Raw genomic sequence first — 24,031 nt, forward strand, 5'->3', positions numbered from 1 at the left:
TGTCTGTCTCTGACCAGCTTTTTGCATTCAGCATAAGGTCCTCAAGGTTTATCCATATTATGGCCTGTCAGAATTTCTTTCTTTTTAAAGGTTAAATGATACACCACTGTGCTTATACACAGCATTTTGTTTATCCATGCATCCTTCTCACTTTGGGATTCCTGTTCTCCAAGGCTATTTAGTGTCTTTCCTTTTTCCTTGGAAATGACAGAGGCAAAGGTGAACCAGATAGGAAGCCCTGGTCATCTTGTGAGTGCTGCTTTTGGCTTTTATTTTTAACATTGCCTGCCTTGTACAGGTGAGTTACACCATTGTGGGCACTGTCTGCTCCCCTGGCTGTGTGGCTTCGCTTGTCTGGGAGAGAATAGTGGCACTGTTGCGGGAGTGGGTGCTGATGTGCACAGGCTTAGCAGGGGCGCTCCCTGGGTGGGAGGTGGTCAGTCTTCCCTTGATCCAGTCCTGTGGGCTTCCCTTAAGAGAGTGTATTTCAAACCGTGCATGTCCTTTTCTTTCTTTTTTGGTTGTGCTGGGTCCTCTTTGCTGCACATGGGCTTTCTCTCATTGCAGTGAGCAGAGACTACTCTTTGTTGTGGTGCACCGGCTTTTCATTGCAGTCGCTTCTCTTGTTGCAGAGCACAGGCTCTAGGCACCTGGGCTTCAGTAGTTGTAGCACGCAGGCTCAGTAACTGTGGCTCGAGGGTTTTAGTTGCTTGGTGGCATGTGGAATCTTCCAGGACCAGGGATGGAACCCGTGTCCCCTGCATTGGCAGGCAGATTCCTATGCAGTGTACCACCAAGGAAGTCCATGGATGTCCTTTTCTGAATCCCAGTTGCCTCCATGTGGGGGTGTAAGATGGATGCTTCACATGTTAAAGAAATCCTCTCTCTGTATGGCTAGTGTCCAGCTGAGTTTTTGTCTTGGAGTTTTGGACACTAAGAATGGTAAATGACTCTTGGTAAAAATAAATTTAACTTCATTGACGTGTTCATTTGCTTGCTTAGTAAATCTTTCAAAGAAAGGTGATATCTGATTTCAATGCAGTTTCATTCAGCAGAATATTGTTAAATATTCATAATAAAACATTTTTAATTGTGGAGCTGGATGCACTTTGAAAATGTAAATCGGGGTTTTTCTCTTCTTTCTTTCCTTCTCCCTCCAATTTTGGAAGAAATACAAGTTCCTCACAAACTGCTCAGAAATCACAGCTAAAGATAATCATCCAGGTCTGCTCTATGTTATAGCCAGTGACAGAATTTTGGAGTTTTGTACTTGTTCCCATAAATACTTTTCTTGTTTCTGAAAAGTAGATGAAAATCATGTAAAACAAGCATTTCTGGGGAGAAGAGCAGTGAGCTATGTGCTGTTTTCCTTTTTCAGATCCTGAGAGTCAGACCTTAAAGGAACATTTAATTGATGAATTGGACTATGTTTTGGTCCCAGCAGAGGCCTGGAATAAGTTACTAAACTGGTATGGCTGCGTAGAAGGCCAGCAGCCCATTGTCAGAAAAGTGAGTACCTGCATTGTCCCACCCGCTGGTCAGTGTCCGTGAGTGCTCCCTGGCACTGACTGCTTTTGCTTTCCTGGGGTACAGACGTTCCTAAGCTGTTGAATGGAGGCCTCCAAACATCACAGCTGCCCAGTGGCTTGGGATATGTCCAGAAGTACAGTGAGATCGCATTCTGGAAGCTTCTTTGAGGGAAAGTTCACTTGGCATATGGACACATAGTAATGTGCTGCTTCTTGTTTAACTTAACTTTTCTGATACTGCTCTTCCGCCTGTAGTTAGGAATCTCTGATCACATTGTTGAGTACCTCGGAAAACAGGTGTTAATAGCCGAGAAAAGAACAATATCTAAGGGAAGGCAGGCCCTGGGAGAGAAACCCAGCTTGTCAACCCCTCTGGTGGCCAGAACTCACAAGAATACCACCACCCTGACTGCCACAGTTGTTTGCTTGTCCCATCGTGGGGGACATCTCCTCTGGTGGAGGAGTAGGCACTGGGTGTGTTTCTCACTCTGCATGGTGTGCTGTTTCCCTTCTTAGCAGAGCAGGGAAGGGCTGCAGTGCTGAGGTCAAGCTTCTAAGTGTCACTCTTCAGGGCTGGAATACGTTCTTTCTCCAACCTGAAACCTGGGACTCTGAGAGGGGTTAGGAATCAAATGGTGAGGGGCAGGCCAGCTTTCACAGGTGTCCCCTAATGCCGACAGTCCTGCTGTGTGGTGAGCATACTGCCCAAGGATTTAACTGTGTTCTCCAGGCCCTGATTCCACAGACCGTGCAAGGGGAATCATCACGATCTCCACTTAGAGATGAACAGTGACTTTCCTGTTGTGCCCTCTTGTTGTTAGCTCTGGTTCCATCACGATGCTCTTGGTTGGTCCTAATGAGTGGAAATAAGATTTTTTTTTTCCTTTGAGAGTTAGGTTTTATTTGGTGGAAATTTTTAGAACTTCAAGCCCCCAGGAGACAGTATCTCAAGTGACCCTGAGAGACTTCCTCTGAGGAGGCGAGGCTTGGGGAGCCAGGTTATGGAGAAGTTTTGCAACAAAGGGCAGGTAGTCTGAACATTGAAAGATTATTGTTAAGTAAAGGAAAACCACATAATCTCAAGTGAAGGAATTTAGTGCTTTTCTGTATGGGAATATGCAAGAGTCTGGGCTCACTGAAAATATTTCTTCTTAGGCATCTCATCTATCTGGGGCCATTGGAAATAAGATTTTTACACTCCTGAGACACACGCCGGTGACTTTAAAGCTCACACTCGTTGTCATATATACTCTGCCTTTTGTCACTGATGAGCCATGTTGCTTCCCCAGACTGTCCGGTGTGGGGCCAGCGCTCCTTCACCCGCGCTCTCGTTTGCAGGTGGTAGAACATGGCCTGTTTGTCAAGCACTGCAAGGTGGAGGTATATTTGCTGGAACTGAAGCTTTGTGAGAACAGTGACCCCACCAACGTGCTGAGCTGCCATTTCAGCAAGGCAGACACCATCGGTGAGTCCCCTGGCTGGCATTCCAGGAAGCTAGTGAGTGTGCAGGGCATGGTGGCTAATGACTGGGCAGGTGGGGCGCCCTCTTTAGACTTGTTACCCAGATAGTCTCGGATTATGGTTACCTGTCCTGACCTGGGCGCCTGCTTTCCAGGGCTCTCTTGTGGACAGCTAAGCCTGGCAATCATATTGTAAGAAGCACTACACATGTTCTCTGCTTACTTAACGTATGGTATGGTAATAAAGGTGAAGAAATCTCAGTGAGAAAATGGCAGACCTAGTATTTGAAACCAAATCTGTCTTAGTTCCAGAGGTTAGTTTTCTAACTATACCATGTTGCTTTTGTGTTGTAAACGGGGACCCACATCATCGAATAATGAGAAGCCTAGGGGCTGTCTTTGGGTATTTGAGTATAAAAGACGCCCCATGCAAGATGTTTGGCCTTAGGAGTCACCAAGGGGCTGAGGTCAGTCAGATCTTTTGATCCTGAGCATCCCATGACCGTCCAAAAGGACGGAAGATGAGCCTCAGCTTGCTGTGGCGGCTGTTGTCCTTGCACCGGGAGAAAGCCCACAGTGATGTGTCTCCCTGTCCCCAGCAACCATCGAGAAGGAGATGAGGAAGCTCTTCAACATCCCTGCAGAGCGTGAGACACGGCTGTGGAACAAATACATGAGCAACACCTACGAGCAGCTGAGCAAGCTGGACAACACTGTGCAGGATGCCGGGCTGTACCAGGGTCAGGTAGGAGGGCCCAGGCGTGCCCCCTCAGACAGCTCCACCAGGATGTGTGGACAGATACCTTTTTGGTCCTGAGCATGTCAGCAAGTGAGATGGTTTGCACGTTCCTAATATGGTTTCCTCTTTCACTCAGGTGCTAGTAATTGAGCCCCAAAATGAAGATGGCACATGGCCAAGGCAGACCCAGCAATCAAAGTAAGTGAACTTGTTCTCTCTTGTGGCCGGGCACACGGGTATAAGAGAGACGCCAAAGAAAAACATTTAAACCAGATGGAAAACATTTGCTTTTGTATCCAAAGTCTGTAATCCTGGCCTTTGGTAACCAGCATGCTGGGCAGCCATCCCAGGGAAAGCTGTCAGACTTGTCAACCAGGCACTGAGCCTCTGCTTTTGAGGAGGAGATGGGGAAGAGGAGGGGCCGGGATCTGGGGATGCTGCCCTGCCAAGATGTGGCTTTGTTTCTGTCAAGGGCGTTTATTTTTTCCACCTATAGGCAGGGGCTTTGATGGAGGAAGAGAGGGCTCAGACATAGGGTCTTAACTACTTAAAGGTAATAGTTCCATTCCATCCCACTCTTTACCCCAGGGAGTGTTTCTGATAGTTGCCCTTGTCACTTCCTGGGGGAATTACTCTAGTACTAAACTGGGACTCCAGGCACCCCTGTCTTCAGGAGACGTTCTTGTGTGGTGTGGAGTTAATGCATGTTCTGAGAAGGGGACAGAAAGGAGTGGTGGATTTTTCATACATTGTAAGATTGGGGAATCGTGTCTGTATTCCAGTAGTTACTGGGAGGATGTTGGTCTTTGCTGTCTTCCTCAGTCAGATTTTGGACAGTGAGTGTTTTGTGGTAATGGGCTCATAGCTCTTCTATGAAATTTACAAAAGCTGTGAGCTCTCTCTTGAGAAACACAGGAAGAGGCAGCATTTTGCCAACAATCTCAAGGGTTTTATAGACCCCCCGCTAAAGCTTAGCCATGGACTTCAGTGTAAGAAACTCTGATCCCCAATTCCTGAAAAGATGACGGAATAGCTGTGTCATGCAGAATAGTGATTGTGTTCCTCCCCCACCTGACAAAGTCCATGTCCTAATCCCCAGAACCTATGAATGTGTTAGGTTCCTGGCAGGAGGGACTTTGCAGATGTGATTAAGGATCTTGAGATGGGAGATGATCCTGGATTATCTGGGTAGGCCCAGCATAATCACAAGGTCCTTATAAACAGAAGAGGGAGACAGAGAAGAGTCAGATGTGAAGGTGGAAGCAGAGTCAGAGCAATGAAATGTGAGACAGAGTCGACTGGCCGTGAGCCAGGGAAGCTGGGCAGCCTCTGGAAGTCCCTAGAGCCTTCACCAGGGAACATAGCTCTGCCCATACCTTGAGTTAGCTCGGTGACAATCATTTTGACCTTCGGACCTCCAAAACCATAAGATAATAAACTTGTGTTGTTTAAGCTACTAAGTTTGTGGTGATTTGTGACAGCAGCCTAAGAAACAGGTAACAGTAGCCCAGCAGCCTTCTCACTCCCTTCTTGGAACTGGAAATGCCACAGAACTAAGAGAAAATAACATAAAAACTGAGACAACCTCCTTAGGAGACAGAAGGTACTTGGATTCTAGTCTCTGAGGTAGGTCTGACAGCTTGGAGTGAAAGAGCCCAAGTGTATGGGCCAAGGCAGACTGTTGGCAGTTACTGGGTCTTTTTCTCTTCCTCCTGTTGTGTCTCCCTACTCCTTCCAGAGCCTCAGACCTAAGAGGTTCCAGGGAAGGGAAACCACTTTTGGAAAAGAGCACTGCCTCACTGAGACACCCCTAACGTTAGAGTCTCCTGGTAGAGGGTGTCCAGTCCTGAATGAGCTCAGAGCAGAATTCCTAAGGCATAGCTCACCTTACTGCTCCCCCAGTAGTGCCAGGCACTGTTCTAGGTGCCGGGGATGCAGCAATAAAGGGAACAAAATTTCTGTCCTCAAGGAGCAGAAAATAAGAAAGGCACATGTTTGTAGATTTACAAGTACTCTGGGAAAAAAATCAAGGAAGATAAATGAGCAAGTGCTAAGGCTTTGGGCATAAACGGGATGATAATGAGGCCCCGCTGAGGTGCCATTTGAACAGGGTCATGAAGGAGGCAAGGGAAACAGCAGGGCGTGGGTGCTTCCTGAGCAGACAGTTTTGTGAGGCCGAGGTGACAGCAGCTGCAGAGACCTGGGGCCGAGTGGGCCTGGTTGAAGAGCAGCAGGAGTTCGTTGTGGCTGGGCTCAGAGGAGTGACAGGACTGAGGTGAGCCGTGTGGGATGCTGGATTCCACCTCTGCCTCTGGGAGCCCCTTGGAGGGCTATGGTAAATGAGAACGGGTGGATCTCACCTGGCCAAAGGCTGACAGGGAGCCACAGTGTGAAGCTGACAACCAGAGTCAGAATAGAAGGAAAGTGATAGATTGACAGGCGGTGCTAGTTGGAGCAGAATTCACAGCCCCAGCTGCTTAGGAGAACGCAGTCAATGCTGAAAATCCTCATGAAAAAGAGGAAATGGGTATATGAAACAGAAACAAGGAGAGAAGTAACATGGGAACAAAGAATTCAGGGCGGGGTTGAGTTGCAGAAGGAATGTAGCTGAAGACTGAAGGTAGAAGTCGAAAGCTCAGGTTGAAGAATTCTAGGGGATAAGGAGGTAGAAGATAATAGAAAAATGCTGGCACTACATTGTAAATGAATCAAACGTAAATTAAAAAAAAAAAGCATACTATGGAGGCTGGGAGTAGAACTGCCCATGTCCAGATAATAGGAATTTCAGGAGCAGAGAGGAAATGATGGGCAAGGGAAAGAAAACGTTAGAAGGAGCGGCCATGAGTTTTTCATAATCACGAAAGAGGAAACATCTTCAATGTAAAGAGTGCTAAACAGGACAGATAAAAGAAAGCCCACACCAAGACAGGTTCGATTGAAATGTAACAACAGAGATGTAGCAAAAATGTCAAATCTGTTTGAAAGAGAAAGTCATGAGTGAGAAGCAGATTGATATCAAATTTCCCAGTGGCATCTGTGGACCTAAGGAATACTTTTTCAGTATCAAAGTTGTTGTCATTCAGTCGCTGTCACGTATGACTGTGACCCCATGGACTGCAGCACGACAGGCTTCCCCGTCCTTCACCATCTCCTGGAGCTTGCTCAAACTCATGTTTAAGTAGGATAACTTTAAAACTAGAATTTACAAGCTACTACACTATTATCTAAATGTGAGGATAAAGTAAATTTTTTCTCTGGCTGAAGATGACCTTGGAAGGTTTTCTACACAGAGGTCCTCTTGGAAACCTCTTGGGAGAAGTGGCGGTAGGGAGCAGGCAGTAAAATCCAGCATACAGATCTACTGGCGTGCAGCTAGTAAAGTGTGCTCTTGACTGGAAAGCAAGGACTTCGGGAGAAACAAAGATTGCTTAAACAAGACACAGCACCACAAACTGTAGAGGAGGAAATCGAGTTGGATGATTTAAATTAAGAACTGTTCATGGTGGAGTAAAAAGGCAAGCCGCAGAGTGAGACAGGTATTTGCAGTGCGTATGTCTGACAGATTGTTTATACCTAGAATTTCAGAGAAACCCCTTTAGGTCAGTGAGAAAAAGTCAGACACCCCTTTTAGAAAAAGGGACAAGAAAACCTGTAACAGTGACTTGAAGAAAGAAGTTATCCCTGTGGCTAGTGAGCATGCGGAGAGGCGTTCAGCCTTGGCAAGCATCCAGAAATGGTGAATTCAAGCCATAATGCGGCACCTCTGCACATCCCCAGCGTGGCTAAATGAAAACGGTGGGTAGTAGCAAGTGTGGTTGAGGTGTTGGACCCTGCTGGTGGGGTGTATAAAGTGGTATAGCAAGTTTAGAAGATTTAGCAGCAAGCACTAAATGAATAATTGTGTGCATCTACAGCCCAGCGAGCCTCTCCTAGGCTTACAACCAACAGAAATACATCTCACATTCACTTAAAGATACGTTCAAAGATGTTCATGACAGCACAGCTTGTCATAGTCACAAACTGGAGCTAACCCAAATAGCCACCCAAAATAGAATGAATTGTGGTGTGTGCATGTGACAGAATTCTCTCCGGCCATGACAGCCTTGAGGCTCATCAGTGATGTTGAATGAGAGAGGCCAGACCCAAAACATGGCCTACTGTATGAGTCCCTGATACTAAGCTTAAGAACAGGCACAACCGATCTGTGCGTCTCAAGGTCACCATGGAGGTTAGCTTTGGAAAGAATTGTGACTGCAGGGAGCGTGAGGAGGACACGTGGGAGGTAGTGCTGTCCTGCTTCTTGGTCTGGGGGAGAGTGCAGTAGTGATTATATAGGTGCATGGCTTCCCTGGTGGCTCAGACAGTAAAGAATCTGCCTGCAGTGCAGGACACTCGGGTTCAGTCCCTGGGTCAGGAAGATCCCCTGGAGGAGGTCATCGCTACCGGCTCCAGTATGCTTGCCTGGAGAATTCCATGGACAGAGGAGCCTGGCAGGCTGTACAGTCCATGGGGTTGCAAAGAGTTGGACATGACTGAGTAATTAACATTTTTGCCATCATTTGATAAGAACGTCTTTTGAGGGGTTTTTTTTGGCCATACTGATGGCTTGTGGGATTTTCATTCCCCAACCAGGAATCAGACCGGGCCTCAGCAGTGAAAACACCAAGTCCTCACCACTGGACCACCAGGGAATTCCCAAGAAAGTCTTCACTTTTGTACTCTCATGATTTATATATTTCTGTATGTAACACTTCAATAAAAAGTTTAGTAATAGTTAAGAAGAAAGGTTTAAGAAAGCCTGCATCAATAGCAATCCAGAAGTAAATACCGAATAATCCTGACATGGAAGACAGGTGAGGAGAGGAGGCAGTAAAGAGAGATGGAAATGTAGTTAGTAAGTTGAAGTAATTGATGGGGAAAGAGAAAAATAGTTAACAGATCCTAATAAGTTAATGGAATAACTACCAGAAGTACAAAAGTAGAATTTATGTCTTTTATTTAACATGTTGTATTGATTAGGAAAGGTTTGCTAGCAGTGAAGAAAGACCTGAAAATTAGTCTGTTAAGTAGGGTACACACACATCTTTCCAAAAAGAATCTCTGAGGAGGACAGTGCAGTACTGCTGCTGTTAGAAACCCGGCTGCTCTGCCATGTGACTGCTTTGTGTGGGCTCAGCTCCCAAGGTGGTCACCTCAGGGTCCAGGGTGACCGCTGTAGTTGAACCGATCCCATGTGCATTCAGGTAGCTGAGGAGGAATCAGGAGAAAGGGCGTGCCCCTCCCTTGTAAGGATATTTCTCAGAAATCACATAGAAGATGGCCCTTTATACCTCTCTGGCAAATTCTGTGACCACACTTGGCTTCAAAGGAGGCTGGGAAATGCCTTTCAGCAGTTGCAAGGGGTCTAGCTAAAACTCGGAATTTAGAAACTAAAGAAGAATGGAAGAATAGCTATTGGGAGGTGAAAAAACCAGAACAACAACTTTATTCCACTAGTACTTCTAGCCACCCAGTATGTGAGGGTTTTCCCTCATGCTAATCAGTTCTCTGAAACCAGCTGAGTGTCCTGCAATTTAACTCAGTTCTGCAGCTGTTCATCTGGAGATGGCATCAGACCCCACAGGCTCAGGGCTCAGTCCCACCAGGTTGCCTCCCCTACAGATGCCACTCCCAAAGCCAGGGTGTTAACCTGTGCTTCTGATGACCCACTGGCTGTAAATCAGAAGTTCCCACAACCCTCTTCTCGGGCTTGATACTTTGCTATAACAGTTTACAGAACTCAGGTAGCTTGCTATTTGACCACTTTATTATGGAAATGTATAACTCTGGAACAGTGAAGTGGTAGAGATGGATAGCCAGGATGCAGGAGAAGAGTGAGGTGCTTGTGTGCCTTCTCCAGGCAGTCACCCTTTTAGCACCTCCGTGTGTTCACCAACCTGGAGGCTCAGCAAAACTCATACTTCAGGGGTTTTTGTGGATGCTTCAGTAAGCAGGCAGAATTGATTCAACTGCTTGGCCATTGGTGGCAGAACTCAATCCCCAGCCCCTCTCCCCTCTCCAGAGGTGGGTGTGGGGGGGTAAGGGCAAAAGAGCCAACCTTCTCATCACAAGGTTGATTCCCCTGGCCAGCAGCAAGCCGCCCCCCACCCCCACCAATCCTTTGGAACTTTCCAAAAGTCATATGCATGAATTGAGATGTGGGTGAAAGATCTGTGTCCGGAGGAACAACAGACACTTTTCACCTTTATCACTTTGGAGCAATTTCAGGAGCCAAAGATAGAAGACCAAAATGTAACGAAAGATGTTCCCATTCCTCTTACCACTTGAGACATTGCAACAATTTCAGAAGCTGTGTACCAAGAACCTTGCACCAAACCAAAGCATGTATTTCCTCTTCTAAATCACAGCACCATAGGATGCAGCTAGGAAACTGTCATCTAAAAGGGAAATTGAGATGGAAGGCAAGAATGAGGGGAAAAAACAACGGCAAAGTATGGTAATTAAAAAACATAGACTGAATTAGGTCCAGCTATAACGGTAATTAGAATACCTATGGATGCGTTCAGCTTATTCAAAAGACAAATCGAATTTTTTTTAAAAATAATGTTCAGTAACGTGTTGTCTGTAAGAGAAGATGTAGGATGAAATTGAGGGAATGTGAAAAGTATGTCAAGTCAATATATCATCCAGGGAATGTCAGTGATTGGCTTAATCACTGTTTTTCTTTTAAAAAAACAACCCACTCATAAAATCAGTTTTCCATGTATCCTGGCAAGAGGAAAGCATAATGAAATTGTTTCCATTCAGCTTTTTTTTCACCAGTTAAAGCCACCTGATTAATTGTGAGCATCTGCAATTATTTTTTTTCCCTTTTCTGTGGATTACTCCAACCTCTCTGTTCTGCCAAGGTTTTCTGTAGATCCGGTCGCAATTTTTTTGTCTCTTTCTTAATTCTAACTTTACTTGCCTGATATCTATAAGGCCTAGTTAGCTCTGTACCACCGTCCCCTTTATTTATTTATTTATTTTCCATCATCTCCTTCTAGCTCTTGTTAACAGTGTTGGTGTGTGTGGGGAAGATCACAGCCTAGCATGTTGTGAAGGCGGTGAGGATTGTGGCTACTAGTTGGTTGTTGTCTTAAGGATAATGCCAGATGCTGGGCTCTGGGTTTAGAGGGTAGACTTAAAGAGTGGACTCCTCCGCATAGCATTCAGCCTGGAGAGCGTCTGAGAGGCAGGCAGAGCGCGACGGAGCAAGGAGGGCAGGCGTGAGTGTTACAGAGCCGTTGGTCAGTGCTTGCTTCCGTGTGATGGTAACGACCTGGTGTGCCTGGGATCAGGAGATGCCTCAGGAGAAAGGTGCCAGGAGACCAGAGGCTTGGCCAGAGTATCTTTTGGGAGCAGGGGGACCATTATTTGGAGACGTAGCCTCTGTTTTCAGAATGTTCGTGGCATGAGACTCGGTCACAGTTGGTAGTGAGGTCTTGCCCCATGTCAGCTCCTTCCTACCATTGCCTGCTTCCCAGCTCGCAGTGCCCTCGGGTGTGCTCGCAAGTTGCCTGACAAGTGACAAGCGCCCAAGCGTTTCCCAGGTACAGGTCAAGGCATTGTGTACAGAGGTCTTACTTTTTGATTTGTCTTTCGAAGGTAGAGTTTAAAAAACAACAAAGAGCACTTTGTATTATGTAAGTTTTCAGGCATATAAAACATATCCTTAGATAGTCATCATTAGGTTTTTTTTTTTTTTTTTTTTTATTTACCTATGGCTGTGTTGGATCTCAGCTGGGTCATCGTTCATTGCGGCGTGTGACCACAAGGCATGTGGGATTTTAGTTCCTTGATCAGGTATTGAACCCGCATCCCCTGAAGTGGAAGGCAGATTCTTAACCACCAGACCACCAGGGAAGTCCCTGGGTTTCTTTTTGACTGAGTTTACTCTGAAAACTACTGGCACTATTTTCTGAAACATTGTATATGAATGTCAAATAAAATTTTTCTCATTTTCTTTCATTTCAACCAGAAGGGTTGTCTGTTTAAGAAGTTGACAGATGCTGAATACGTGTAATGGCCTTATATGGATTTTTGCCCTCTTAAGTTCAGAGAATAAAATAAGTTACCAGTGAACGATGACTAAAAAAGGGAGTATTAAGCCATGTGCCTTGAGGTTTGTATGTCAGAAATTGAATTTCACTGTCTTATAGTATCTGTAGACCTGAGTTAACAGAATCTGCTGTATGAGCCCAGCCTTGGGTAGCGACTTGTCTGCATAGGAGGTTGGGCGTTCTGGCAGCACCTGGGACAGGCCTTAGATGTTTGTTGAAGTCCCCTGTGTGCCATAAGAGTGTGTCCCTTGGCTCTGCCAGGCCTCACTTAAGGAGCTGCCATAGTTCTTGGACTTCTCTGCAGCATGAAGATGAGGCTCAGTGAAGCAAATGTTCTTCAGGATTAGCGAAGGTGCATTTCTGTGGGTGGTTGAGAGCCTGGGGAGCCCTCTTTCCCTTTCCCTTGCTGTAACTTCAGAGTGTGAAGCAGAACTCAGTTCCTGACACCCATTGAGGCCCCTCAATAGTCCCTGACATCTGCCTGCAGTGTGGGTACAGGATCGCTCATCTTTATTGCTACACCCCACTTTCTTCTCACAGGGAGCCCTGGTTGACATCAGATCCAATGAGGCTGGGCACTCTGCAGGGACAACCCAGCTTAATTATTTTCTCTATTCTAAAAATAACTCCCAATCTGGAAGGAAAATCATCATTGTACTACGTATTTGAAACATTGCAGATAACTCATTTTCTTCTACCTGTCTTATGTGGATTTTGGTAGAAAACTTGATAAAATTGTTGTCAATTTAAGATTTGGGGCAATTAGTCCTTGAGTTAATTAGTCCAAAATTATGAATAAATCTAAAATAAGACACTCTGAAAAATACTGAAACAGAAGTTTGAAACAGAGAGGTTTTTCACTTTGGTAAATTTCAGGAAACAAAAGCAGTTGCCTGGAATAGCACAGTGACACTAAATTGCCATTTTCGTGTTCTGGTGTACTTACAGCCATCTGTTTAATTTAGGTCTAGCGTTTTGAGATAATTCATCTCTTATCACCATTTTTCTTTCTCTTTCACTGGCAACTCTTATAATTCAGGGAAGCTGATGATTTATCAATCAAACCAGGATGCCCTGAAGGTCAGCCTTGTGGTTTATCTCACTGAAAGATTCAGTGTATGACCATGTGGATGAATGAGACAGGAAGACCAATTAATTTCTTTACTCTCACGTCAATAAAAATTTACCTTGAAGTAGCATGAAAACGGGCTATTTGCAATTAATTTTAAATAACTGAATGTGGAGAACATGTGTTTCTTGAGAAGACACCTTCTTCTCAAGCAAGCCTTAAAGAGGACTTGCTTCTGTGCACAAAGTCAGTAGCATTGTTTCTGCTTCTCTCTCCCAGATCAAGCACTGCGCCTAGCAGAAATTTTACTACCTCTCCAAAATCATCAGCAAGTCCCTATTCCTCAGTGTCTGCCTCTCCCATTGCAAATGGTGATAGCACTAACACCTCGGGGATGCACAGCTCCGGTGTCAGCAGGGGGTAAGAGCAGGTCCTTTCACTTTCCTTCCTCTCCCGGGCCCTCCCTCCCAGCTCCTCTGCTGCTGCCCTGAGCACATGCAGGACTCAGGTTCCCCGTGAGAACCCGCTGCACGTGGCTTCTCGTTCCATTTCATCCCCCCAGTAAAGAGTGCTTCCTAGTTCTGGTGTACGTTTCTTGTCTTCCTACCAGCTGATGTTTCCCATCACTGCGTTTGTCTGTGAAGGGATGGGCTGGCCTTCTGGCAGAATGGTTATCAGGGTGACTGTCAGCTGCTGGGGGGGTGGGGCATGGACTGCCTGCTTCTCCTCTGTGTGTCTGTGATCCTTTTTCCAGGTGTGTCAGAGCACCTCCCGTAGAGTGCAGATAGAGTGGTAGAGGAAGGTGAGGCGAGAGAGAGAGTGCACGTACACTCAGGCACTGCCAAGACCAAGCGTGGCCGGGTGGGTGTTGGCAGGCGCAGGCTTCCATATTGGTAACCACAGTGCTCTTCCCCAAAATCACCTGGCAGTTAGCCCTCTGGAGGGATATAGAATTAGCATTTGCTGAAGCCTTTGCAACCCCGTGGACTGTAGCCCACTAAGCGCCTCTGTCCATGGGATTTCCAAAGCAAGAATACTGGAGTGGGTTGCCATTTCTTTCTCCATAATAAAGCTAGAGAGCAGAGGATTCAAACGGCATCTCTTCCCCTTAAGGATGTGCTTACCACCTATTATGTCAGGTCATGGCAACCCACTCCAGTGTTCTTGCCTGGAGAATCCCAGGGACAGCGGAGCCTGGTGGGCTGCCGTCTATGGGGTTGCACAGAGTCGGACACGACTGAAGCGACTTAGCAGCAGCAGCATGTCAGGTCAAGGTGGGGGTTGGGGGAGCTGGAGGGCTGGGGAGGGGAGTAAAGAGAATTTATATCATGGGGTCATTATCAAGTGAGAATTCTAGAGGCCCAGGTGAAGCCCCAAGAGGCATCTTGAGGGCATGTGAGCAGCACTCACTTGATTGCTGGTGTGGGTTGTGTTTTCCAGTGGATCTGGCTTCTCTGCTTCGTATAATTGTCAGGAGTCCCCATTGACTCACGTCCAACCTGGGCTCTGCGGACTTGGAAACCTGGGGAACACCTGCTTCATGAACTCCGCTTTGCAGGTAAGGGGGAGAGCTGCCATCTCAGTTAACACCGGGTCTCCACAGTACTTGAGGCTGGGGTGGGAGTGGCCTCTGCGGTGTTGGGAGGATCCTCTCCAGGGTCCCTAACGACCCATGGTTAGTACTTCAGGAATCTGCCAGTGCATAGCCACTGGGTGGTACAGAATGGCCTCATCAGTGTTCCTGGCTTCAAAATGTCTTCTCAGTTTGGTTTGGTTTTATAGTGAAAATATTTTGAGTTTTGTTGACCCTTAGAGAATGATCTCAAAAAGTACTGAAATACATGCCTGGTTGGTTTCTAATGGGATGAGATCTCAGAGCAGCTGGTACCGTGCCACTGTATTCTTGCCTGAGGCTGACCATCTTCACCAGTGAGCTATCTCAGCTCATGCCGGTTGAAACCTCATTTATTCATCCACCAAATATTTATTGGGTGCTTACTGTGTAATGGGACTGTTGGGGTCATGGGCTGGAGTTAGAGCCCAGCTACAAAGTTAAGAGGGCACAGTCCCTAATAACTGCCTTCATTTCTGACACCATTGCAAGTTTGGGGGTCCCTAAAGATGACCCTCAGTTTGTTAATTTGCTCAGACTCATAGACTTCACTTGAAAGTAATTCTCCTTACAGTTACAGTATATTATAGGGAAAGAATACAGATTACTTGCTGCTATACTTGTGAGATATGGTAATGTAGATAACATTTTAGCAAATCAAAATCAGTAAGGTCTAAGTAAAAGTAACACATAACAAGCGGGAGGGGTTTGTGCTAGGAAAACCAGACTGCTTTAAACACCTGAAAAATTAAGCAGTGTCTGTAAATATACTGACAGAGTGAAGGAGTAAACTGCGTGATCAGGCACTTGGGATCAATGGCCTCTGCTCTCAGCTTGTCTCAGAGACAGTTCTTAGGTGGTGAGCTTGTCTCAAGACAGTGTTCCTGGAAGGTTCATCACTATGTGGCCACCAGCCTTGGCCTTTGAGAGACTGTGCCTTCCTGTTGTGAGCCCTCCAGAGAATCTGAAGGGAGTGACCTTCATTTTGTGGAGTGACCTTCACTGCTCATTTAGAACTGGGTTTTTCCTGTGTGTCTGTGTGCTTTCCAGAAGGCGTGTGAGCTGTGATCATTTCTCTTTCAGTGCTTAAGCAACACAGCACCGTTGACTGACTACTTTCTCAAAGATGAATACGAAGCCGAAATCAACAGGGACAACCCCCTGGGAATGAAAGGGGAAATTGCAGAGGCCTACGCAGAGCTCATTAAGCAGATGTGGTCTGGCAGGGATGCTCACGTGGCACCTCGCATGTTCAAGGTGGGTTGATATATGTCTTTCCTTTTTCCTATTTTGGGGAGAGTGATTTAATGTTGTAATGAAGTATTCCCTTACTTGCACTTTGGCATTAAGATGGGCTCTGAGACTGCATGGTCAGATCCTTCTTTTCTGTTCAGTCGTTTAGCACATACTTATCTTAAGTGACTTAACCCTCACCTCTGGGATGAGGGTTCTTCAGATGCCATTTGTATTGTAAGCTGCTTGCTCAGAATGCCGTATTCTACCGTGAAAAAAGTGAAAGTGAAAGTCGCTCGGTAGTGTCTAACTCTTTGCGACCGCATGGTCTATACAGTCCATGGAATTCTCCAGGCCAGAATACTGGAGTGGGTAACTGCTCCCTTCTCCAGGGGATCTTCCCAACCCAGGAATTGAACCCAGGTCTCCCACATTGCAGGCAGATTCTTTACTAGCTGAGCCACTTTAAATGGCTGGTACCCTAAACCAGACCATAAAAATTCAACCTAATATCCAGTATTACCTGAGATGTTCTTCCAGATTCTCTGAGACTGGAACTTACACCAACTGTGGCTTCAGTTTAGCCCCTTAAGTCAGGAATTCGGTTGACAGTCTGGGAAGGTGGTGTGAGGGGCAGTTCTCACTTGGATCCATCAGTTAGGGAGATGGGGAGGTGGGTGAACTGCAGTGGGCACTTGAAACAGCTCCTTCTTCCTTTGCTCTGAATGTTCCTGCCGAGGGAGACGTGGCTTGCCTCCATGTGGTGAAATCTGGGAATCCTATTTGGTTCAAGGAGACTTAATGAAGCATCTGATTCACAGAGGGAAAAAAATAGCACCTAAGCTCAAGGAGAAAATTAAAACCTTATATTGTTTATTAAAATTGAAAACAGATTCTTTCCATCCTCTTGGTCACATTAATCCCTGGGCAACACGTGTAAATGACTATTCCCAGAGTTTCTGTTTCCATAGGTCTGGGCTGGGGCCTGAGAACGTGCATTTCTGTCAAGTGCTCAGGTATTGCTGATGCCACTGGTTGGGCACTGCATTCTGAGGATCAGTGACGTAGAACAGTACAGGGCAGACATTTATGGCCAGGAGGGCTCTCTCTCTCTTTTTTTTTAAATTAAACTTTTTATTTTGTATTGGCGTATAGCCAGTTAACAATGTTGTAATAGTTTCAGGTGGACAGCAAAGGGACTCAGCCATACCTATACATGCATCCATTCTGCCCCAAGCTCCCCTCCTATCCAGGCTGCCACTTAACATGGAACATGGTACATGTGCTATACAGTACATCCTTGTTTGTTTTCCATTATAAATATAGCAGTGTGTACATGTCCATCCCAAGCTCTCTATCCCTTAGGAGGGCTCTTACGTACAGGAGGATTCCTTTGGCTGATGCAGGTACCATTTGTGAAGTTCTTAGGGAGACTGAACCAAAGGAGGAAGTTGGAGAAAGATTCATGGAGATGTAGTTAGGGAGTCAGTGTTTACTCTACTTGTAAGGTGGTGGCTCAGGTTCCCAATCTGTAGTCATCCTGAATTTCAGATCTTAGCCCTCTTCTCTCCGGTGAGAACTACCTGCCTTTAGGCCCTTGCGAAGTTAATGGGACTACTGGACCAAGGGTCTTCTTCCTTCTGGTCCTAGGTGACGGCAAAGTTATTTCTGATGACAGTTTCCCATCTGACTTCCCTGGTTCTTTATAACTGAAAACCTTCTAATATGGTTGCTTTTATTGTAGACTCAGGTGGGACGTTTTGCCCCTCAGTTTTCTGGCTACCAACAACAAGACTCTCAGGAGCTTTTAGCCTTTCTTCTAGATGGCTTACATGAAGATCTGAACCGTGTGAAGAAAAAACCCTACCTAGAGCTGAAGGATGCCAATGGGCGGCCAGATGCGGTATGATACTAGAGACTTTTGGACAAAAATATTCCACAGAAGCCACCTCCAGGGGCCTTCTTCTGGTCTCAGAGTATTGGTGGCGGGGCTCTGGTTTTCTCTCACTGTTATTGGTGACATGGACATGCAGTCTCATAGAGAAATGTGTTGCAGATTACAAAGGGGCTAACTCTGGTTACCTCTGATGCTCCTTGTTGGTATACCAGACCATCAGAGCCACCAGGGAAGCCCCTGAAAAAAGTGCCTGTAGTGTGGGCCTTTGGGATTATTACTCCTCTCATTAAAATCCAACTATGATTGTTAAAAGTATTTTGTTAATAATATTATTTAGGGCACTTTTTTTTTTTTTGCCTTGATTTTCGGATCTCTAAAGAGGGAATTTAGTATTTAAGTTATCCTATCACATTGGTGTGATCAATATGAATGCTTTAAATTTTTATTTAATTAACTTACTTATTTAATGTTTGGCTGCACTGTGTAGCCTGTGGGATCTTAGTTCCCCAACCAGGGCTCAAGGCTGGAGCACCCCTGCAGTGGAAATGTAGAGTCTTAACCACTGGGCCACCAGGGAAGTCCCTTCAATGTGAATACTTCAAAGTAGAATTCACATCTTAAAGGAAAAACCATGAGCTAGCTCATGAAGCAGCTTTTTTTTAATTTTAAATTCAAGTGGTATTTTTTAATGTGAACCATTTTTTAAAAATTCTTATTGAACTTGTTGCTTCTGTTTTTGGTTTTTCTATTTTTTTGTCCAAGAGGCATGTGGCATCTTAGCTCCCTGACCAGGGACTGAACCCACACTCACCTGCTTTGGAAGGCCAAGTCTGAACTCCAGGACGCCAGGGAAGTCCCTGAAGGGCCTTTGAATTATTGGGAGCTTTAGGAGACAGTCCCCCCCGGCAGGCCCACGTGTCCACAGTGCTGTCAGTTCGTCTCTGTCCCAGAACCTGTGCTCGCACTTTGTTACATGTGGGACTGGGCTGGCATGTGCAGTGAGTCTGGTGTGCTAAGAGCAGTCTTGGCCCTCACTGGCCTGGACCCAGTATTTGGCTACACAGACTGCCTCACAGTCCATCTCAGATTTTGCTGTGAATCATTCCGGGTGCAGAGGTTAAGAACTGGGAGATGTTGAGAATGTTTTATTTATCCGCTTTCCTTTCTTCCAGGTGGTGGCAAAGGAAGCCTGGGAGAATCATAGGTTGAGGAATGATTCTGTGATCGTGGACACGTTCCATGGCCTCTTCAAATCTACATTGGTTTGCCCAGAATGTGCTAAGGTTTCTGTGACCTTTGACCCATTTTGCTATCTAACTCTCCCATTGCCCTTGAAGAAAGACCGAGTTATGGAGATCTTCCTAGTTCCTGCCGACCCTCGCTGCAGGCCTACCCAGGTAAGAGAGTCGGCACCCTCACGTATACCTTGTTGTGAGAGGCCTGCAGACCCAGAGTGGGGCTGCTTCCATCTGTTACGACAGGAGCTCCATCAGCTGCCTCTGAAATCCCTTGGTGCTTGCCTTGAGCGTGTGCCTGTGTCCTCCATCAGACCTCTGTGTAATCCCGTGGCATTCCAGCACATCATGGGGACTTCCAGGTAGTGATCCAGAGTCCGCCTTCCAGTGTGTGGTTCCCAGGTTCAATCCCTAGTTGGGAAGCTGTGATCTCAGATACCACAGGGCCACTGAGCTCATGCACCACAAGTAGAGTCTGTGTGCCACAACTAAGGCCCGGGACAGCCCAATGAATGAAGAATTTTTTTTTAATGTGTATTGTGGAGGTCCTCTGGGCTCTGCTGTCACCTTTTCCCCCATGCTTCATTCATTTGTCTAAAGGAACCTGGCTGATCTGCTACAAAATACTTAAATCTGAACGTTAAGGAACTAGAAACAGTACTTTCCTTGGTCATGTTCACCCCTGAATCAACTGGGAGAGCCTGGCCAGAGCAAAAGGCTAGATGGAAAGGTGTTCAGCCCAGCTGGCGGCTCACTGCATGCTGCTTCTAGTTTTATTTTCTTCTGTCTAAAGAAAGATGACAAAGACTGGTTGGCAATTTGTAGAATTTTAACATTTTTTTAAAAGGAAGTAGTGACCATCTCCAAAAAGTTAAAAAAACGAAGCCATGTGTAGCAGAGAAAGAGATGGCCCAGCTTCTACGTGGTGCTGCCTGAATAGAGAGACAGACATTGAGGCCAAAGACTTCCACGTTCGCTCTGCTGGCAGCTCATCTGGCCCTGTCCTCACCACGGGCACCTCCACCCTCCATGGTGCCTGCTCCTCCCAGCTCATCTCCCCGCTCCTCTCCAGAGCACCCTCGTCACCCCTCCTCTCTCTCCTCTGCAGTACCGTGTGGTTGTGCCACTGATGGGGGCCGTGTCCGACCTGTGTGAGGCTCTCTCCAAGCTGTCTGGCATTGCTGCAGAAAACGTAAGGCGGGGTGTTTTGTAGCTCTCTGCCTATTGGGGGCATTTCATAGTCCTTTGGAGTTAGTTTTCAAACTTTTAGTCACTTTTGGGGGCTGGTTCTTATGGCCAGCACATGTGATTGTATCTGGATGCCTCTGACATCCTGGTCCCTGTTCACTGTGCTCAGTGTGGCTGAGACTGTCCCTTCTGGCCTTTGGAACAGTCTTTCCATCATGGAGGACACCTGGCTGTGGTCAGAGGGCCAGGAGTGGGACTCTGCTGTCACCTCCCCTCCCTTTCTTACCTGACCTTGACCTCATCTGTATTGTGAGAAGCTTCACCTTCTTTCCTGTCGCAAAGGAAATCTTTATTTTAAAACAGTTGCTCATGCTGGCCCTTCTGCTGAGCCTGGCCCCACGTGGAGGTGGGGAAAGTGAAGACCTCTCCATGCATGAGGACCCCTCCTCCTGGAGACCCCCCAGCCCCTCCCCTGTCCCAGCCCTGGTCAATGCCCTTCTCCCCACTCCCCTTGCACCTCCTGCTGGTGTCAAGTTGTAGGTCTTGGTGGTTGGGGTTTGCTCTTTTCCTCTGTATGTGAGGATGGCTTGGGGACCTCCAGCCCCAGGGAACACCCCAGATCGATCTGGATGACGACTGGTCTCTGGTCCGCAGCCACTTCCCACCACTCCCACCACTGGAGGGCAGATCCTGTCATAAACCTTGGGACAGGTGTTACCGGCATGTTCTCTGCTGGCGACAGCCTTGCTGCTCTCCATTAGCCCTTGACGCCTGAGCTCTGGGCCTGGCCACATTGTAATCTCTCTGGAAGCAGCACCCCTGCAGCACATTTTTTTTTCATCTGCACCTGAGTATTAAGTACGCTATTCCTGTTGATTCTTAGATGGTGGTCACAGATGTGTATAATCACCGGTTCCACAAGATTTTCCAAATGGATGAAGGTTTAAACCACATCATGCCTCGGGATGACATTTTTGTGTGAGTACTTAGGGGTTTCTGCTGTGGGGTCAGTGGAAAAATTCCAGAGGCTTTGCCTAGTTGGTGAAGATCTGGCAGCTGGTGGATTTGCCTTGACCCCTGAGCGCATGAGATGGACATTCAGAGAATTGTGGGCAGCCACCAGTGCTAAGTGCCTACAGGCACTCAGAGCTAGGCAATCCAGATACCTTTTCTCGGCGTGGGCAAGGCTCTTGTCAGCAGTTGCTCCTTGTTAAGAAAGCCTGTTCAGTGGTCCTGCAGATGATACTGCTGTCAGAAATGCTTTTCTCAAGAAGAGTCACAGCTTTGTGAGGGGTCATGGGAAGACAGGAGAAGGGACACAGTACAGGAAGGGGGTTTTTCTTTCTCCAAGCCATAGGTAGTGGGTCCTCACACTGGTGCCATCTCAGAATAACAGGGAAAGTCGATTTAAGTCAGAGAAGGCAATGGCACCCCATTCCAGTACTCTTGCCTGGAAAATCCCATGGATGGAGGAGCCCGCTGAGAGTCGGAGGACTGAGCGACATCACTTTCACTTTTCACTTTCATGCTTCGGAGAAGAAAATGGCAACCCACCCCAGTGTTCTTGCCTGGAGAATCCCAGGGACAGGGGAGCCTGGTGGGCTGCCGTCTGTGGGGTTGCACAGAGTCGGACACGACTGAAGTGACTTAGCAGCAGCAGCAGCAGATGGAATTTTCTCATCCCTTTGGGGACAGTGCACTCCAACTGCAGCCCATCTCCTCAGCCCCTCCCAAGTCCTCTTGCCTCAGGGCTGCTCAGTGTGACTGTGTGTGTGTGTGTGTGTGTGTGTGTGACTGTGTGTGTGTGTGACTGTGTGTGTGTGACTGTGTGTGTGTGACTGTGTGTGTGTGTGTGTGTGTGTGTGTGTCTGTGTGTGTGTGTGTGACTGTGTGTGTGTGTGAGACTGTGTGTCTCTGTGTGTGTGACTGTGTGTGTGACTGTGTGTGTGTCCATCCCTCTTCCGGGTGGGGTGGGGTGGAGCGGAAGCTTGCCTGCACCCCCCAGCAGCCGCTTGTCAGAGCAGTTTGCATGGGGACCACACCTGCATTGCATATTCCTCAGTCCCTCTCACTCAGAAATTTGTCTCTGCTGAGAGAGGTTTTCAGGGTTTGGTTTTCGTTTTGGTTTTTGGTTTGGGTTGAGGAATACAGTCCACAAGGGAGGCATTTCCTTCCCTTTATGTTTCTGGGGCCTGTAACTTCTGGTCACTCTAAAAGGAAGCGTTCTTAACCACACCCAAGATTCTTAATTCCGTTCACACAGGAGCACAGGCTGCTGCCCTACTCCCAGCCACCTTCCCGTACTTCACAGATGGAGGGGCCACAGAGCTGGGACTGTCCACTTCTGACCCCAAGTCCTCAACACAGTCTCCCTCAACTCCAGAGACTAATGTTCGAACATAGCTAAACTGAGAAGAACTGGGGCATCACCTTGTGGAAAGATTGGCGAACCACCCACAGAGGATTTTTCCAAGGGCTTGAGGGCCAGTCATTATGAAAGCAAATTGTTATGATAAGTTGATAATGGTCTTACGAAAACACAGTTGGAGCACTTAATACTTCATGAGCATGTGAGGTACTGTGAGACTGAGTTTCTTAGTTACTACCTCCACACTGTACGGTAGATGGTAGATCCCATTGTCCCTGAATAAACAGAGGTTTAGGCGCTTGGCCTGGTCCCCGCAGCCAGCGAGAGGCAAGGGGGACTGGATCCCGAGCCAGCCTCCCGGTTCAAGGCTTCGTTCTTGACCTTTCTGCTGGACCCTAGGGTTCTTACCTTAGAGCACATCTTAGCCGTCTTCGTGAGTTTTTCTTTGAACTCCTGCACATATTGCAGTCAGGACTGTTTGTCAGGCATCTGGGGAGGGTTGTATGTGTGTGTGTTTAGTTTTCGAGAATTGAATCAGTAAGTTTGTGTCTCCCCCTATAGGAAGAGGGAAAGACTACAGTCGGTTGCCAGCAATTTTGGTAACATCTGTTCCAGGATAAAACATCTATAAATCTCCCATGTATTCGCTAAGTAAGACACATTTTTCAAAATCATTGGTTTGTCTTTTAGTAGTTTCATTGGTTATCTTGATTTTTGAAAAAATTAAATCTGAGTCTTTTACTTGAGTGTTTTTGAACAAAGATGGCCAACGGATTTATAAATTTGCTTTCTCATTGGAAATGAAGAGTCTTTGGCTTTCTATTTTAGGTATACGTCCTGTACAGTATTTGGTTTGATCAAAGGGCAGTGCACTAAGAATGCCTTTTCTAAAAGTTGAGCTCCTTGGTGGGTCACGGAAGATGAACTTGGTGGCTGGGCCCCCCATGTGCCTTTGTGTCTGAGGTGATGGTCTGGATGCCAGCTTCAGTCTGTGTTGAGTCCCAGTTGAAGGAGCACAGACTTGAAGGCCATGGCTGTGGGAAGGAGGATCACGTTAGCCCCAGGGCCTCGGTGGTATAGGTTCACGTGTTGACAGACAGTGACCCTCTTGAAATTCCTGACCCAGCCTCTAGCATCCTCTTGGAAATGCCTTATTCACGTTCTGTACTGAAGAACGCTCTGTTCTAGTAGCCCTAGTCCTGGCCGCCATGTAGCTGAAGTGCGGATCTCCATCGCTCATCGGAGCCTGCCATTAAAAGTGCTCTCTCGTGTGATTGACACAGGTACGAAGTCTGCAGCACCTCCCCGGATGGCTCTGAGTGTGTCACGCTTCCCGTGTACTTCAGGGAGAGGAAATCTAGGCCGTCGAGCACTTCTACCGGGGCAGTGCTGTACGGGCAGCCACTGCTGGTTTCTGTCCCCAAGCACAAGCTCACCCTCGAGTCTTTGTACCAGGCGGTTTGTGAGCGCATCAGGTTGGTGGGGGGAATGCCATTTGCTGGTTCTCTAACATCAGAGATGTCCAGTAGTCGCAGCGACTGCCCCCTGCAGAGTGCCAGTGTGGCCCTGCTGTGCTCCCTTCTCTCAGAAATACCATCG

General features: G+C 47.0%; 1 protein-coding gene across 4 annotated transcripts in view; it reads left to right on the plus strand.

Moving 5' to 3' along the window:
- Positions 1–24,031, plus strand: part of USP4 (ubiquitin specific peptidase 4) — a 39,712-nt gene that overhangs the window by 4,770 nt on the left and 10,911 nt on the right. Inside the window, exons 3-15 of one of the 4 annotated variants that reach the window (XR_011462015.1) lie at positions 1,379–1,509; positions 2,868–2,994; positions 3,589–3,734; positions 3,865–3,926; positions 13,179–13,319; positions 14,340–14,457; positions 15,595–15,768; positions 17,489–17,647; positions 18,814–19,038; positions 19,985–20,068; positions 20,948–21,042; positions 22,328–22,639; positions 22,994–23,652. Coding sequence is in view for 3 of the 4 variants with exons in the window: in XM_005909373.3 (XP_005909435.1) it covers positions 1,379–1,509; positions 2,868–2,994; positions 3,589–3,734; positions 3,865–3,926; positions 13,179–13,319; positions 14,340–14,457; positions 15,595–15,768; positions 17,489–17,647; positions 18,814–19,038; positions 19,985–20,068; positions 20,948–21,042; positions 23,716–23,907 (1,654 nt within the window). In the remaining variant the exon portion in view is untranslated. Of the gene's footprint in view, positions 1–1,378; positions 1,510–2,867; positions 2,995–3,588; positions 3,735–3,864; positions 3,927–13,178; positions 13,320–14,339; positions 14,458–15,594; positions 15,769–17,488; positions 17,648–18,813; positions 19,039–19,984; positions 20,069–20,947; positions 21,043–22,327; positions 23,659–23,715; positions 23,908–24,031 lie in introns of those variants that run through there. The other 3 variants (XM_070360149.1, XM_005909373.3, XM_005909374.3) reach the window with 3 other exon arrangements.

This window comes from Bos mutus, chromosome 22, assembly GCF_027580195.1.
Source record: "Bos mutus isolate GX-2022 chromosome 22, NWIPB_WYAK_1.1, whole genome shotgun sequence".
NCBI classification, from domain to species: domain Eukaryota; kingdom Metazoa; phylum Chordata; class Mammalia; order Artiodactyla; family Bovidae; genus Bos; species Bos mutus.